The sequence below is a fragment of the Vanellus vanellus genome (genome assembly GCF_965231255.1).
Source record: "Vanellus vanellus genome assembly, chromosome: 1".
Lineage (NCBI taxonomy): Eukaryota > Metazoa > Chordata > Aves > Charadriiformes > Charadriidae > Vanellus > Vanellus vanellus.
The window spans coordinates 197,445,929-197,462,838 of record NC_138905.1 but is presented as its reverse complement, the minus strand read 5'-3'; the positions used below and the strand labels follow the sequence as shown (position 1 = coordinate 197,462,838).

Here is a 16,910-nt window from a genome sequence, read left to right as displayed (position 1 = left end):
TTCTTTGCCTTTTGTGACTTTCTTACTTGTTTACTGGAATTTAGATTGTATAGAATCATAGAATCATTTAGGTTGGAAGGGACCTTGAAGATCACTAAGTCCAACCGTTAACCTAGCACTGCCAAGTTACCACTAAACCATGTCCCTCAGCACTACATCTACTCGTCTTTTAAATACCTCCAGGGACAGCAACTCATTCACTTCCCTGGGCAGCCTGTTCCAGTGCTTCGCAACCCCTTCTGTCAAGAAAGTTTTTCTAATACCCAATCTAAACCTCCCCTGGTGCAACTTGAAGACATTTCATCTTGTCCTATTCTCCTATTACTTGGGAGAAGAGACTGACCCCCACCTCGCTACAACCTCCTTGCAGGTGGTTGTAGAGAGCGATAAGGTCTCCCCTCAGCCTCCCTTTTCTCCAGACTAAACAACCCTAATGCCCTAAAACAACCCCAGTTCCCTCAATGACTCCTCATAAGATTTGTTCTCCAGACCCCGCCCCAGCTTCGATGCCCTTCTCTGAGCATGCTCCAGCACCTCAGTGTCCCTCCTGTAGTGAGGGCCCCAAAACTGAACACAGTACTCAAGGTGCAGCCTCACCAGTGCTGAGTAGAGGTACAATTACTTCCCTAGTCCTGCTAGCCACACTGTTTCTGATACAGGCCAGGGTGCTCTTGGCCTTCTTGACCACCTGGGCACACTGCTAACAACTCCAGGTCCTCTTCCACTGGGCGGCTTTCCAGCCATTCTTCCCCAAGCTTCTAGTGCTGCACGGGGTTGTTGTGATCCAAGTGTAGGACCTGGCACGTGGCCTTGTTGAACCTCATACCACTGGCCTCGGCCCATCGATCTAGCCTGTCCAGGTGTAAACTCTGTCAAGACAGGAATTCTGCCTTTACTTTACTCTGCACTTCCTAATGGATTTTGAATACTTAAGAATAACTTTTCTAGATATTGAGGTCTTCTGCGGTTTCCTTTCCCTCTGCCAGGCTATTGAGTTCAGATCCTCAGATGCAGAGTAACTGTAACGGTTTCAGTGGCTATTGCACTTAAAAGTGGTACTGCATTAATCTGCTATGGAAACTGCTATTCACATGTGTACCTCTGCATACATGTATGTTTATGCTTAGTATTTTTAGTATCGGAATCCACTTATTGATGGTAGATGCTGATTATTCTAAAAGTTTATTCATTCTAAAAGTTTATTCATTCTTAACACCATCAAGTCTAGCCACAAACAAGGACATTCAAGTAATGTCAAGTCCAACTCTGGTATTACATATTTTAATTTACAGTAAATTTTCTTTAAGTGGGTAGATCAGAAAGCAGATTAAAGAAAAGGAAAAGCTTAATTTTTAAGGTCTCTGATGGTTGCTCGGGTTCTGCTATGGGTCTGTGCTGGCTTTTTTTTTTTTTCTCTGAGACTGCCGTTTTGTAATGTGGAATGATTATAGCACAGAATACATAATGAAGTGTTGTCATTAATTGCTGTATTAAGTTTGCATTGGTAAACAGAGACTTTGTGATGATTAAATGCATGTAGTTTTAGTAATTTTAAAATAAGTTATGTATGTGTTTTGCCAAACCTGTAAGCTCCCTAGCAGTTAAGTTCTTTGATCTGCAGAACAAATTGTGATGTCAGCAGAGCTTCATACTGAAATAGAGTAGAAAATAATTGAGCACAGTGTTAAGTACTTCAGTGTTTAACAGGCTTTAAGACCAGATTTAAGATCTAATAAGCTTTGCTGTTGAAAATGCAATTTTAATTGTATTTAGAATAAAACTTTTAGATTGCATAACTTCCATTTGTTAAAAAAAATCTCAAAGCTTTTTCAGTTTCTGTTGTCAACTCTGCGAGTGTTTTAATTGTTTAAGCAAGTCTTTGTCCACTTTCAAGAATCAGAATTTTGTCTGAGGGGTGCATGCTGCTTCGTAAATATGTATGTTTTTTTAAAATACTTTAAATGGTGAAATTCTGATTAATTGGCATTAAATTCAGAGAGGTAGGTACGTAAAATTGCTATAAAAAAATGTAGAATTTGGTTAAGTTTGCCCCCCCCCCCCCCCCCCCCTTCATCTTAGTGAACTAGTGTAACTAAGCTGAATTGAAGGTTATTCTCAATATTAAAAGATAAAGAAATAATATTTATTCCAACTTGTGCCACACAACACTGTCAGTACCAATGAACTATACTTTTCTTTGTCCTCTGAGTCAAGGAGGATGTGCTTCCTTGTCAGTATACCAACTAGGCAGAGGTCTCTTCTAAGCTTTCCAAAGGCTTTAGAGTTAAGTGATGTTCCTGTGCAGGAAAAGAGAGCTGTATCTTAGCCTTCTGCTGGGGGGGGGGGGGGGGGGGGGGGGGCTATAAAGAGGCGATAGATCTTGAGTAGTCTTATAGTTTGGGTTTGTGATCTTGGGTTGCTTCAACTCTGGCTACAGCTGGTTTTTCAGGTTTCAGTCCATAGAGGAAGACTATGGCTTGAAGCACGGAAGGGAAAATGGGGCTTGATGAATTTCTTCTCGATTTAATTTTTGGGTGGGGGGAGAGGGAGGCTTAGTTTATCTAATACGTGATCTCTTTTGATGCCATGTACGAATTTGGCAGAGTCAGTGTTACCAGTGGCTGTCTCTGCTTCCTGGTGACTGATACCTGAAAACTCTTCTCAATTCTTTCTGGTTTCAAAACTGAAAAACATTTGACTAAAATAGCTGTTTATTCCTGTTAATGTTTTTTCTTCATATTTAGAGATAAAAAATCTCCCCTCTTGACCTTTTTTTTTGGCAGATTAAATATGTTAAGCTGTTTTGATGGCCTTGTTTGTCTTATGCTTTTCTGTACGTTTTCTTCTGTTTTCCACAACAGCTTCTATTAACCTTCCTTGGCCTGTGGTACTAAATGGTTCGTGGTATATTGAATGGTGTCTTGAAGCATGTAGGTTATTTTCATACAGAGAATTTTAAAGTTCGTATCTTTTCTAGAAATGCGCTGCTTAATAAATTATAGAAGTACATGTGCCACTTTCATATTATTTTACTTTGTTATTTGGCACGGGTTATTCTCTTCCACGATCAGTCATAGTTCATAGGTTTCCCCAGTATAATGGAAATGCTTGGTACTCTCTTCAGTGTTTGACCTTACTTTATCTGGTAATTCTGTTGAATTATTTTCTTTTTTTAACATTAATGGCTCGATGAAAATTTGTGAAATGGCAGTAGTAAAATCAACTCAGTAGTTACTGGGGGCTAAACACTGTTTTGGTGTAGATCTTTGACTTTGGCTCCACAAAGCAAGCGGTCCTATTGTAAACAATTACATTAACTCCATGCTAAATTAGGCCTTGGCTCTGTGTGTGATATCTTCCTGCACAGTTTCTGAACTTTAACTCTTCCTGATCTTAAGGGAAGCTTCCACTGATGAATTCAATTTAATTGCTCTGAATTGGCATTAAAATACATTCTTACAATTCCTATGTTTCTGTGGCTGCAAGGTCTGAAATGGATTTTGGCATGTTTAACCAGGCTTCCATGTTTCATTTCATAGTCTATATTACTTTTGGAAAAGTTTACTGTTACCGGTTTTGGTTTTTCTTTTTCTTTTTTTTTTTTTTTTTTTTTTAATAGGACGAATGTTACCAAGTGAGACAAATATTTGCTCAGAAACTTCACAAAGGCCTTTCTAGACTACGGCTGCCACTAGAATATATGGCTATTTGTGCACTGTGTGCAAAAGATCCAGTGAAAGAGAGAAGAGCTCATGCTAGGCAGTGCCTTGTGAAGAACATAAATGTCAGAAGGGAATATCTGAAGCAACATGCAGCAGTTAGTGGTAAGAGAATAAAAGTTGCTTTTTGGTACAAGTGCTATAGTTAAAATTTAAATGTGGGTGGACTGTGAAAATATTGATGGTTTTCTGTTTTTATACATAGAATGTCTGTAAATTTAACTCAGAGGTATCTAATGAAAACTGAAAATATACTCCAGATTTTCTTTTGAGTTTTTTAACAGGCATTTCTGAGATCTTTCAATCTTGTTAAAAGCTATGCAAATGCTTATGCCTAAGTATATTTGAAGTGAAGTAGCTTTTCAAGGCAGTTGTGTACTGTTTGAACTTAATGGTTAATTATGTTGTAAGTGAAGTGACAGTGATTAATTTTACCTCAGTAATTAATAATACACAACCTTAATGACATAAATGCTGTACTAAATTGACTGTCTTTGCACTGCTATGAGTAGCTTCTTATCTTGTCTTATGCTGTCAAAGGGCTATATTTGTAGGCACTTCAGGTTGAGTTTATATAATTCTTTCTTCCAAATGCCAGCAGTCTGATTGTGGGAATGCTTTCTAAGTTATTATGGACTGATGTTAGCTATTTTTCTTGTATAAAATCAGTCCTCTTCCCTTTTGGCTTACTCAAAGCTACACACATGCAGTATGACAACACCGGTATATGGTTGTAGAAAAAGTAGACCTTTATGAAGAGCTATGGGCATTTTGAATAAGAGTTTTTGAAAATTTTGTTTCTTTGAAAGATTACTGATGGTTTGGCCTTTGTGAAATGAAGGGGATTTTTTCATCTCGTCTTAGGGTAGACCAGACCTGTTTTGTGAATCTGATCTCACAGATGCTCTCAGATAACTGTTTTCCTTCTGCATTTGTATTACCTGTGTCAGTCTGTATGTGCCTTAGTCCCCTTAAACTTTGATCAGGCAATAAGTCTGCAGAGAAATCCTTTTGTGTATTGTTAGACTTGAAAAAAGATCACTGTGTTATTTCCCTCCTCAATAACATGTGAAAAAGAAAAATCCATTGAGCAAATGCCTCTGAGTCATCCTAAGACTATTCCTCCCGAAAGTTGAAAAATCTTTAGTCATGTAGAAGGCAAGTATAAGAATTCTTATATGATTAAAAGTAATCTCTGATTTCCCAACTGTATTAAGATAGATGATGCAAAGTTACTATCAAAAATCTGTAGAAGAAAATAAGAGGAGCCTAGGTGTGTGTGATTCATTTCATCCAGTGGGACCTCAAAGTGCACCTGAATATTTTCTTTTTTTTTCTTCTTGCTGAAAGACTTACCTTAAGTGATGCCATTGATTTTAATGTATTATAATCTGTGAGGAGTCTGGATTAAATACAGGTTGCAGGATCTTTTGAGAATTAGTGTTAACTTTATGACTTTCAGATTCACCAGTCTAAACTTCTAACAAATAAAATGTCTTGAACTGTTTGCATTTAAAAAAAATCAATATTGCAGTAGTACAGTTGAAGCTCAGTTCTGGTAAGATCATACTATTTAAACGTGTATGTGTCTCCCTCTGTCATTCTCCCTGCTTGGCCATACAGTAACTCAGGGTAGTAATGACGATAGTACATCCTTTGAAAAGCTTCCACAAAAAACTAAAGGTGAGAATCTGCATCTTTGATTAATGCAGCTATTTTTTTGAATCTATAAATGTGTGATTTTGTGATACGTTTTTTTTCTTAAAAACTTGGTACAGGTGAGGAGGATATCTTTCAGATATTTGGGGCAATTTCAGCATTTGTTGAAAAGTTGGTAAACTTCTGTATACCTTGCCTAAGGAAGATTTCCTATCTAAGGACTGCTATCAAACAGTAAAATGCCTCTTCCTTCTACACTGACCTTTTACAGGCTGGCAGGAATTACTCTTAGGCCTCTTAAATTCTCTAAATGCTATTCAGAGTGGAAGTCACTCAAGAAACTGATTTTGATTGTGTATCTGTTACTAGTTTCATCTGGGTACAGACGTGTCTTGCAAAAGAATCATGGTTTTCTAAGGCTGGACTTTTACTTACAAGTCAGTAAGTGGAAAAATTACAAGAGTAAAGATAAAATTTTTTTTAACAAGTTTCTTTCCTAAATGCTCATAAAGGCCTGTCATGAGGGGGTTTTGGCACATTCTAGTTTCAAATGCTGGTAGTTCATGCCTGTAAAGCCAACCTTTCGGGTTGTATCTTTCTTCATTAGAGATGAGGAAAGAATATGGAAATACTATTTTTATTTTTTCTTTTTGTCACAATAGGGGTTAAATATAATATGTGTCAATATTTCTCCTTTCCTGTTTGTCTGGATCTGGTCCACTTTGTTTTCAAGATCCAGATGGAATTATTACTATAGTTATATTAGAAATTGTACAAGGCAGGAAGTTAATGAAACACTGAGTTCATGAGCTCTTGACGAATATTCTATTCAAGCTGCTAGTTAATACAAATAATAGCAGGTTGGTTGGTTGGTTTGCTTGAGACATGTCTAAGGCAAGCCAATTTTGCTAGTGTTCTGAAATCATAATTATGTTCTTTCTTCCTTGCCACATCTTTATTTTTTTTATTTAGTTATGCAAACAGCTACTGGCTAAAATGCAGGACAGTGCTTGAAGAAATGAAGGATGTTCTTAAAGTTAATAGTGGAATGTCAATTGAAACATATTAAAAATGGCTTTGCAAAGTACACTGGCTTTCAATTGCATAAGTATAGCTTGAAATAGAAAGAAATTGGTTGATTTTAGTGTTTCAAATCTGATGATGGCTTACAGTCTGTTTAGTAGAGATATTACTCTTAATAGTTAACTGCATCAACAGCAAAGGCTTTCTAAAAGTGTATCCTTGGAACTTGACAGCAATATCTTCTGTGGGCCTTTATTAATTTTGAACACTTTCCTTGCTATTATGAATGAATCCAAATATTTTATGTAGGCTGTGCATTATCCCTATTTATGCTGACCTTTAAGAATGAGATAGATTGAGACTTGACTTATGCATGGCAATTATTTAGTTAGTCTTGTGAAATCTACAATAATGATGTATTTTATTTGATGTGCACATTATTTGTCAAGAACATCTCATGAATACATATGTTAGAGATAAAAATGTCAGTGTTCTAATGTATTTAAAAATAGTTTTCAAATATTAATGTATATACTGATTTATAGATGTTTGGACTTCTTATTCAAAACCTATTATGGGATAGTTAAAAGCTAACTAAAAGAAGATTTTCCAGACTTGGTCATGTCTTTTATGACCACTCACTAGCTCAAAAGTGTGATTTTTTTTCAGAGGCAGAGCCAGGAATTCCCCTCTTTCCTTCACATGTACATTCAAGTGTTTATCCATGGGCATGTTAATACTGTGACTTTGCATTTGCCACGAGCACTCAAGATCAGATGCTTGTACCATAGTAATACAGATAGAATACTAGCATGCCTTCCTTGCCTGTCGTCCTGCCTGTTGAGCAGGGTACAGGTTTAATAACTTAGGTGAGCTGTGCATCCTCCAGTTCCTCTCAGTCGTTAGCCTAAAGGAAGCAGTGTGTTCATTTTCTGCAAAATGCTTTTTGACTTTTGGTGTACAACTTGTCTTTTTGTTGTCCTTGCCCTGTGGGATATGACCTTTTTTATTCTGATTTTCATCATCAAACTTTGAGGTGCTGGAGTTCACTGCATAGTGTTGGTTAGCTCAGGAATTTGTTACCTTTATGGAATGTGTATTTTGTCATCATAACTCTGAGAGGGGCTTTGGCAACAATCCTCACTTTTTGAATCCCTGAGGAAAATAGGCCATCTGACTGTTGCAGTGTAGGAAAGACTTTCTCCTGCAATCCTTGCTTAGGACTACTTACAAGTGTCAGAGGATGCTAAAAAAAGTTTTGAATGCTCTGAATTGTCATAGTTCAGTTGTGCTGCTCTGTTAAAGTGGGATTGAGCCTTTCAAACTCAGTCCACTAGTACTTTGTTATAGCTTTCATGTTGCCTCCTATCCCTTCTTTGAACAGGTAAGATAGACTGTGGCAATTTGACTTGACAAAAAAGCTCCTGAAAAGGGCATTTATTTCTGTTCTGTTGACACCAAGACTGTACACTGCAATGTCCAAAGAAAGAATAGTAGCTTATCCTGCAATTGTGCTGGTCTCATCTTGCAGTTAACATGGATTTTGTGATCTATCCTCACTTCTGTTTTTCAAAGTCTTTCAGAATACAGGCTTTGAACCAAGTAAAGGATTGGGAGTAGGGGATGACTGTAGATGTATCTTCAAGGTAGCTAGAAAATATGCAGTCCCGAGTGGGAGATACTTAAAATCTTAATTATTGCATGCTTGACACATCTGCACATCAATCCTGAGATACAACATCATAAAGAAATTATAGGCCCACATGTGCCTATACTTTATCTTAATGTATGCTGAACTTAAATTTTGCTCTTTCCTCTGTAGCTGAAAAGCATATTTCTTGGTATGTAGTCTTTTGATGTGTCTTTCTTCTGCTTTTCAGAGAAACTGTTGTCACTTCTACCGGAGTATGTTGTTCCTTATACTATCCATCTTCTAGCTCATGACCCAGATTATGTCAAAGTCCAGGACATTGAACAACTCAAGGACATTAAAGAGTAAGACTAATTTCAATAGTGTTATTTCTAGGGTTAAAACAATCTAACTTTATTCTAAGTGAAATTTTAATTCATTGTGGTACCCTGATACACTGTCCAGCGCACGTAACAATAGCAGTTATTTCTGTAAAACATTGTGAGAAATAGTATATATGCTTTTTTAGTTCTCTGTGATATCTTAGAGAGGAACTTTTACCTTCAGCTCATCCTACCTTCATTTCTTTTTTTTTCCAAAGAATTGGTTTCCCAGAGTTAGACTGGTTCAAATTCATAATACTAGTCAAACCTAAAGTAAACCACTTTCTCAAATGTGCTTTATAAAAGAATTTCTTTTGCATTTTTATTTATGAGGGGTACTGTGTTTCTCCTTTAGGTGCCTGTGGTTCATACTGGAAATACTAATGGCTAAAAATGAAAACAACAGTCACGCCTTTATCAGAAAAATGGTAGAAAATATCAAACAGACTAAGGATGCGCAAGGGCCAGATGATCCCAAAATGAATGAAGTAGGTGACACATTTTGATTGGAAATGGCATTTAATTCTGGTCTGCTTCTGGAAATTAATTGCTTTTTGTTTACACACCAACTTTAAAATATCTTTCAATAGAATTGTATGTAGGAGATGATACTTTATATACTGTAATGATGGTATTTATTGTAGTATAGATGACAGTTATTTTCCTATGATCTGTGAGATCATAGGAATGAGTAGATCTTGCACATTTGCAAGGGAGCTGTAATAGTTTGGAGTCCTTCTGTTTCTGTCTCAGTAAGATTATTAAATGCTAACTTTAAATATACGTAAACTATAATTTTTACTGTTTAAATTACCCACTAAAGTACTTTGTAATATTTCAAGTGCAAGAGTAAGCTTAGTAGAGGAAGAAAACCACATGCATTAGATGTCTCCAGTATGTATTGTGTACCGAATGTAGCAAACTCTGATCTTGGTTTTGAGGTTTTTGCATCACGTACTGTACAGATTTATTTTTTTTTATCTTTGTCTTTGAAACCATGGCATACACTATTCTTAAGTGTAGAAAGATCATGAAAGCTAGCTCTCTTTAGCTGCTGGGCCTAAAGTGCTTTTGTCTTTTGCTCTTATGTTTTAGTACCCTGCAATACACTGTTTAAGATGCAAGCTAATGTTAAATGTTTAAGGTGATTGTTTTTAAACTGTGAGTAGTTCTGTGCTCAAAAGATACTGTCTCTTGTCAAGATTTTCGATAAACTTCTAAAGTGTTATTTGTTTGGTTTTTTAAATGTTATTATTTACAGAAACTATACACAGTCTGTGATGTAGCAATGAATATTATTATGTCAAAGAGTACAACATACAGTTTGGAATCCCCTAAAGACCCTGTACTTCCAGCCAGATATTTTACTCAACCTGACAAGGTATACCATGGCACTTAATTTTTCTTGAGATAAATCTGTTTAAGTCTTTGTTAGTTGTAATTCAGGGTGGTTTTTTTTTTTCAATAGTTCTTGTAACTTCAGACTTCTCCCTATTATAATGTAGTTCAAAATGTATGTACGTGTGAATATGTTTTCGTAAATATTTATATATGCTGTTTCCTCCCCCCAGACCCCCAATATATTGTTGATGAGGTTTAAAATTTCAAAAGCATACATGATGTAAAGAAAATCTTTCAGTACTACTTCCAAAATGTACATATCTTGGTCATTGATTATTGCTGTGATTTTTCACCCCTCCCCCCCTTTGTTCACAGAATTTTAGTAACACTAAAAATTATCTTCCTCCGGAAATGAAGTCTTTTTTCACTCCTGGAAAGGTATGTATGGTGTGAGGGATTTGGGGGTTTTGGTGTTGTGTTTGCGGTTTTGGTGTTGTTTTTTTGGATTTTGTTTTAAAGAAAACTAACATGTAGTTAATCAAACACTTCACGTTTAAGAAAATAGATTGGTTTTGCCCAAAGGTTTTATATACCAAAAGCTAGTAAACATGTAGAGAGAAAGAGAGAGGTAGAAGAGAAAACTGCTACTGTCTGTGCTGGGTTGTGGTAATAGTAGGCAAAGCCTGTTGTCTTTAAAAAGAGAGAGTAAAAAAACCCCACCCCATAATATTTGGCAAGTTTGCAAAATGTTTAAATGTTTCTACAGAAGACTACAATATTGCTTATGAAGTGACAGCTATGGAAAACTCTAATTTTATGTGATTTTTTAAAATAACATATTAATCTTTGGCAAAGCCGAGTACCATTTTACAGTATCTTACAATATAACTGTTCTATAGTTATATTAATTTGTTCTTCCGAAATATACATTGTATTGAATGGTAATGTTCTTTTTTCTCTAAACTAAACCAGGGTATGCTTTACAATAAAATTAAAATCTAGTAAAGGAAAAGACGGATTGTGGTTTTCATCTAGACTAATATGTCCTGTTCCGGGTTACAGAACATTCATTTGCTACCTTGCAAAATAAATAAAAAGCACAGCATCCTTCATTACCCTTAAATTTACTAATGAAGCATTAGCTGTGAGCTAGTAGCTTACTAATAGAGGAGGAATGCAAGTTAAGAAAAAATGCAGATGTACAAGAGCATCTATTTGATTAGAAGTTGAAAACCAACACTTATTGATCGGAATATATCATCAGTATATTGCGCATTTGAAATTTGAATTCCACCGATTTAGAGATTCGCTTCTTACTGAAGATGCAAAAGTTGTTAAAAAGAGATTGTGTGTCTTCCAGTTTCTGATCAGTAGTCAATATTAAGTTCTCTCATCCAGTTTTTGACATAAACCATTCTTGCTTGTTTGTCCCAAGCTTAAATATTTAAGTCTAGTGTGATAATATTAAACAAGAAACATGGTTTATGCTATCACAGAATCGCAGAATGTTTCAGATTGGAAAGGACATCTGGAGCTCATCTAGTCCAAAGCCCCTGCTCTTTCAGGCTTTCCTCATATGAGAAATATTCCAGTCCCTTCTTCATCTTAGGGGCCCTTTGCTGGGCTCTTTCTCGTAGTTCCATATCTCTCATATATCCTAATTGAATTTTTTTTTAATCCTAAGGTATCTTTTATATTGTTTTAAATTTCTAGCACTGGGTACTCCAGCTCCTTTTTTGTTGTTCTGAAATTTTGTAACAAACAGCAGAGGTGTATTTGACCACCAAGAACTTTCAGTTGCTGCACCATCGTGAGAGCAACCTGAAATGAGAGTTGGTCTAGGGAGTCTTATTTTGGGAAATGGAAGACTAGCTTGAGTGGATATTAGCGGGGTAGATATAAGCAGGGAACAGCATCTGAGGGCAGCAAGGTTCTCTGGTAAGGGAGGAGCTGTTAACGCAGGCCCTGTTAGTGTTAGTCCCTCCTTAGTATGAAGTCCAGTCTGGTGTGAATTTGAGCTCTTTCTGTATTCGCTTATTGATTAACATTAAGTTCTAAACTAATAGATGTAAATTCTTAAACTGGATTTTGTTCTCCAAGGTTTATTTTTGGAAAGGATATGCTGTTTTTCTTGTACTCAGTGCAGAGTAAATTTTGGTATAAGTGTAAGATTCCCTCTGGCTATAAAAGTATAACCAGCACAACCATGGTGCATATCCCTGAAAAAGGAATGCTCAAAGCTGCTATGTTGTACGTGTTGAGCTTTTTTTTTTTGGGGGGGGGGAGGGCTGTCACTAACTTTTGACATAGCTAGAACCTAATATTGAAATAGAAGATGGATCATCTTAAAGATTGAGAAATGTGGGGTATGGTCTTTAATTCAATATTTTTGTGTGTCTGGCATAAAGATCTGTTCTTTTTAGGAGTAACTGAACTCTTTCAACTCTTTCAAAAGTTAGTATGAGCTGAGGTATTCGGCATGTCTGAAAGATAACCCACTTAAATGAATAACCTGAAGCTCACCAGTGTCTGGAAATTCTGGCACCTATTAAAAGCTTCACATTTTTAAATCTGTGCATGAAGTATTGGAATCTTCTCCACAGTATTTGATTTTCGAGATTCTCATTCATTCCTAGTTGAAACTAGTGTGATTTGTCATTACAGCTAAGCCAGTTTAATGGCTTCTTTGCTGAAAGGGCTGTCCTACTGCTATTTCTGTTTTGCCAGTACAGATGTTTATCTGATCCAAATGGTGAGCTGGCTCAGGCAGCTAGACCAGCAGAAAGCAAAAACGCAAAAACTGCTGAAGTGGTGTACTGCGCCAGGTTAAGCACCACCAGTACTACAAGAGTACAGAGTATAAGGGTAGAGAAAAGAACACCAGTTTTGTTGGCAGCTAGCTATTTGATTACAGCTTTGTCAGCTTCCTTCTGGTGTCTGTTGTAACTTTTGTATGAAAATGTTTATTGCTTTGTGTTAAAATTAAGATGTTGATTGCAGAAAGTGAAATCTGTGAATATTTTAAGCATAGTACATGTTAACAATATCTAAACGTGTAGCTTAAAATAAAGGAAATATATTTTTGGTTTCAGCCCAAAGCAGCCAATGTTCTTGGAGCAGTTAATAAGCCTCTTTCGTCAGCAGGCAAGCAGTCTCAATCCAAATCTTCACGAATGGAAACTGTAAGCAATGCCAGCAGCAGTTCAAATCCAAGCTCTCCAGGAAGGATCAAAGGGAGGTTGGTGTGCAACAAAGGAGCTTTGATATTTCAAGTATTTGTAATGGAAACTTTGAATATTTCTATAATGCTTTCTAAGTGAGAAACAGAAATCTATTATCTTATTTTGAAGTAAAGTTATAGTACCACATTGGTATAACTGAAACCATGAACTTGGCTTTCTAACCCCAGAAATAAATTTGCTTTTAAAAAAGATAAAACCCAGAATCAAATCATATCCAGAGTTGGCTGTAGGACAGAAGAGCCTCATGTTTGGCATACATATATCTGCAGGTTATAGAATCATAGAATGGTTTAGGTTGGAAGGGACCTTAAAGATCATTTAGTTCCAACCCCCCTGCCATGGCCAGGGAGACCTCCCACTAGACCAGGTTGCTCAAAGCCCCATCCAGCCTGGCCTTGAACACTTCCAGGGATAGGGCCTCCACAACCTCTCTGGGCAACCTGTTCCAGTGCCTTACCACCCTCAAAGTGAAAAATTTCTTCCTGATATCTAATCTAAATCTACCCTCTTTCAGTTTAAAACAATTACCCCTCATCTTATCACTACATGCCCTTGCAAAAAGTCCCTCCCCATCTTTCCTGTAGGCCCCCTTTAGGTACTGGAAGGATGCTATAAGGTCTCCCTGGAGCCTTTTTTTCTCTAGGCTGAACAACCTCAACTCTCTCAGCCTGTCCTCGTAGGAGAGGTGCTCCAGCCCTCTGATCATCTTCATGGCCCTGCTCTGGACCCGCTCCAACAGGTCCATGTGCTTCTTATGCTGGGGGCTCCAGAGCTGGACACAGTATTCCAGGTGAGGGTCTCACCAGAGCAGAGTAGAGGGGCAGAATCACCTCCCTCGACCTGCTGGCCACGCTTCTTTTTATGCAGCCCAGGATATGGTTGGCCTTCTGGGCTGTGTGCGCACATTGTCGGCTCATGTTGAGCTTCTCATCCACCAACACCCCCAAGTCCTCCTCCTCAGGTCTGTTCTCAATCTGTTCTCCACCTAGCCTGTATTTGTTCCCAGGAATCTTGTGGCCTCCTGTAATGTTAACACATCATAGACAGTGAGGACTGGTAGGCCATTGTGGTGATCTTGCATGACTTCTTCCTCTGTAAATTTGTCCTGCACTTTGCTGGACTTTGCAGATAAACATTTTTGAATTTTAGATTCCATCTGTGATGGAGAGGAGAATGTACTGTCATGCTACATAAGTCATCTTCTAGTTATATGTCTTTAAAAATGGTGCCTTATTTTGTGTCAATTTTTTAGCTTATTTCTCAGTTACTGTGTTGTCTTATGTTCATGTTTTTAACTGCAAGTCACGTTATCATTAACTTTTTTCACAGACATTTAGCGATTGCATAGCCCCCACTATTCATGTTTTCTCACATTACCTCAAGACTGTGAGGAAATCTTATGCTTGGAAAAAAGACTTTTCATTTGGTGCTTCTGTGACTATTTAATATGTAATATTAATTTCAAATGTAGTGCAGTGTTTTACAAGAAATACTTCTCAACTCCATGGAAAGTCCACAGAAAGGCTTATTTCTTAAAATTCATGCAGGTTCACGTGCTGAAATACATTATTGGCTAAAGACGGGTTGGAATCCAGATTATTCTCTATATCCAGTGAAATGAATCTTGAGAACAATACTGTTCTACATCTGGTTCGTTTAAAAAAATGCTGCACTCGCAGCCTAGCATTTTCTGTAATCTTCATGATCTCCCCCATTCACCTAAGTTAAACTGATTAGTGTTTTGAGCGGAGATACCAGAGAAGAAAAGGAGTCCTCTGGAAGTGATGGTAATGATTCAGTATTCAGTGAATGGTTCCAATTTAGTCTGACTAAAGATACACAGGCAAGGTTGCATCTGTTGAGAAGATGTATAACAACTGAGCTTCCGATAACATCACAGTTATTACAGATTTTTATACTTGTAGGAGTGAGAACATCTTTCTCAATCTATGGAGTGTCCAGGCCAGGGAGTTAAGAGTTTGTGTATTTGAATACCGCTTTTCATTTCAGCGCATAGCATAATTCTTTTCATTAAAAAAATGTGCACTGTTATTTAAAAATGTTGCTTCTACCTACCCTAGGGCAGATGAAACAAAGGGACTTGTATGTTGGCTTTTGTATATTACCTTTTATCTGTGGGTCTCAGTGTTTTATACATGCAGGAGATATTTTTGTCCAGTTTTACATACGTAGAAACTGAAATAAAAATGAAATTGCTGCCCTAAATAACAACAAAGCTGAGGGATGAACTGGTCTCTGACACTTAAATCTTCTGTCATATTGCCTAAACCTCACCATAGGAAAGTGTGTTCTTTGGCTGGTCTGTCTGTGGGGATCTTTGGTGTATAAAAGTGTATGCAAACATATACAAACGTACAGATCTCTTGAAACTCAGTAGGCTTTTCTGTTTCAAAAAGCTACTTATCTTTCCTAGTGAAAAAGAAAATTCAACATGGCTTATAACTGACACCTTCGTCCTGAGACTTAGATGTTCTGGCTGTATGTGGTGGCTGTAGTAGCCAGAGTGAAGGGTTCTTTCTGCCAGATTGTTCATGGTTTAGGAGTAGGTTTCTTATGAAGATTGTTGTTCTTAATGTATTTTTTTAACAATTGCCCACTGTATTATAATAATGAGGAGAATCAATGTTTATTCATTCTAGACTTGACAGTACTGAAATGGACCACAGTGAAAATGAAGAATTCACACTGGCTTCGCCCTTACCAGGGAAGAAAACTGACAAAAGGGACGACTCTGATCTTGTAAGGGTGAGCTGTTTGGTTGCATTGCAGATGTTTCATTTTAAGTCACAAGGACTTTAAAGTAAAAATTAATCTGGTGGTACATTATATCATTCAAGAAAATATGCTGAAACATGAAACTGAATTGATGTAAACTACCGGAAAATATGTTTAGAGTTGGATATGAAAATGTAATGAAAAAAAGGTTCAGTTAGTCTGTTTTTCATGCGTACATTACATTACTTTTGCCTCATACTGACAACTCCTGTAAATTTTCAAGATTACCAGTTATGATTTGCAGAATATTGATAATATTGACAGGTGTAGATTTTGCTAGAGCTAGATTGATGATAATTAGTCCACTATTTGTCTCTGACCAATTTTGACTTCCGTTCCCTAATATACAGTAGAGATCTTTTTTTGTATGTGTTCTTGATCCTTACTTGAAATACAGCTTTGGAAGAATTAATTGGATGAATTGGAGAATGATCAACTATACTGGAGTTTTGGGGGAGCCGTATAACCTGTCTGAAATTTCAGATTGCCTTCTGAGATTGTACAAATCTGTCATACATGGTTTCTTGCTTGTAGCTAGCAAAGTCATAATACTTTATTATAATGCTGATGCGTTATAATTCTCACCTTTTTTTGTGCAGGGGTATTTTCCTTTCAACAGCTGTAAGGAATAGCAACTGTTTGTTCTCTGGTTATCTAGAATACCAAGAGGGCATCATGATTTGATGTTGGATTTAGAATCACAGAATGGTTAGAGTTTGAAGGGACCTTAAAGATCGTCTAGTTCCAACCCCCCTGCCATAAGCACCCTGCAGCACACAACAGAGCTAAAACCACAAGATGACAATTCCCATCCTCTAGATCTTTTTATTTTCTTGTTGATAAAAAAGCAGTGATGGATATTCTAGCCAGTTGTGTTTGACACAGCTGAGGATATAAACGAAAAAGACCTTACACAGTTCAGTGTTTTAACTGCTCACCTTTGAAATTATCTTTCTCTCTTGTCTGGCATTTTATATATATATGTATGTATTTATACTTTTGCAAAGGTTTTTGAAATGTATATGATGTATATGGTAGACAATCTTAGTAGACAACTTGTGTAACTTGAAGACTCTGTCTTGTTGGGGGAAGTTTCTGTAGCTTTTTCATATGTGAC

General features: G+C 36.9%; 1 protein-coding gene across 1 annotated transcript in view; it reads left to right on the top strand.

Moving 5' to 3' along the window:
- PDS5B (PDS5 cohesin associated factor B) overlaps positions 1–16,910 on the top strand; it is a 111,854-nt gene that overhangs the window by 89,485 nt on the left and 5,459 nt on the right. Inside the window, exons 25-31 of the mRNA XM_082489759.1 lie at positions 3,620–3,824; positions 8,282–8,396; positions 8,770–8,902; positions 9,676–9,795; positions 10,131–10,193; positions 12,848–12,993; positions 15,658–15,763. Coding sequence (XP_082345885.1) covers positions 3,620–3,824; positions 8,282–8,396; positions 8,770–8,902; positions 9,676–9,795; positions 10,131–10,193; positions 12,848–12,993; positions 15,658–15,763 — 888 coding nt within the window. The remainder of the gene's footprint in view (positions 1–3,619; positions 3,825–8,281; positions 8,397–8,769; positions 8,903–9,675; positions 9,796–10,130; positions 10,194–12,847; positions 12,994–15,657; positions 15,764–16,910) is intronic.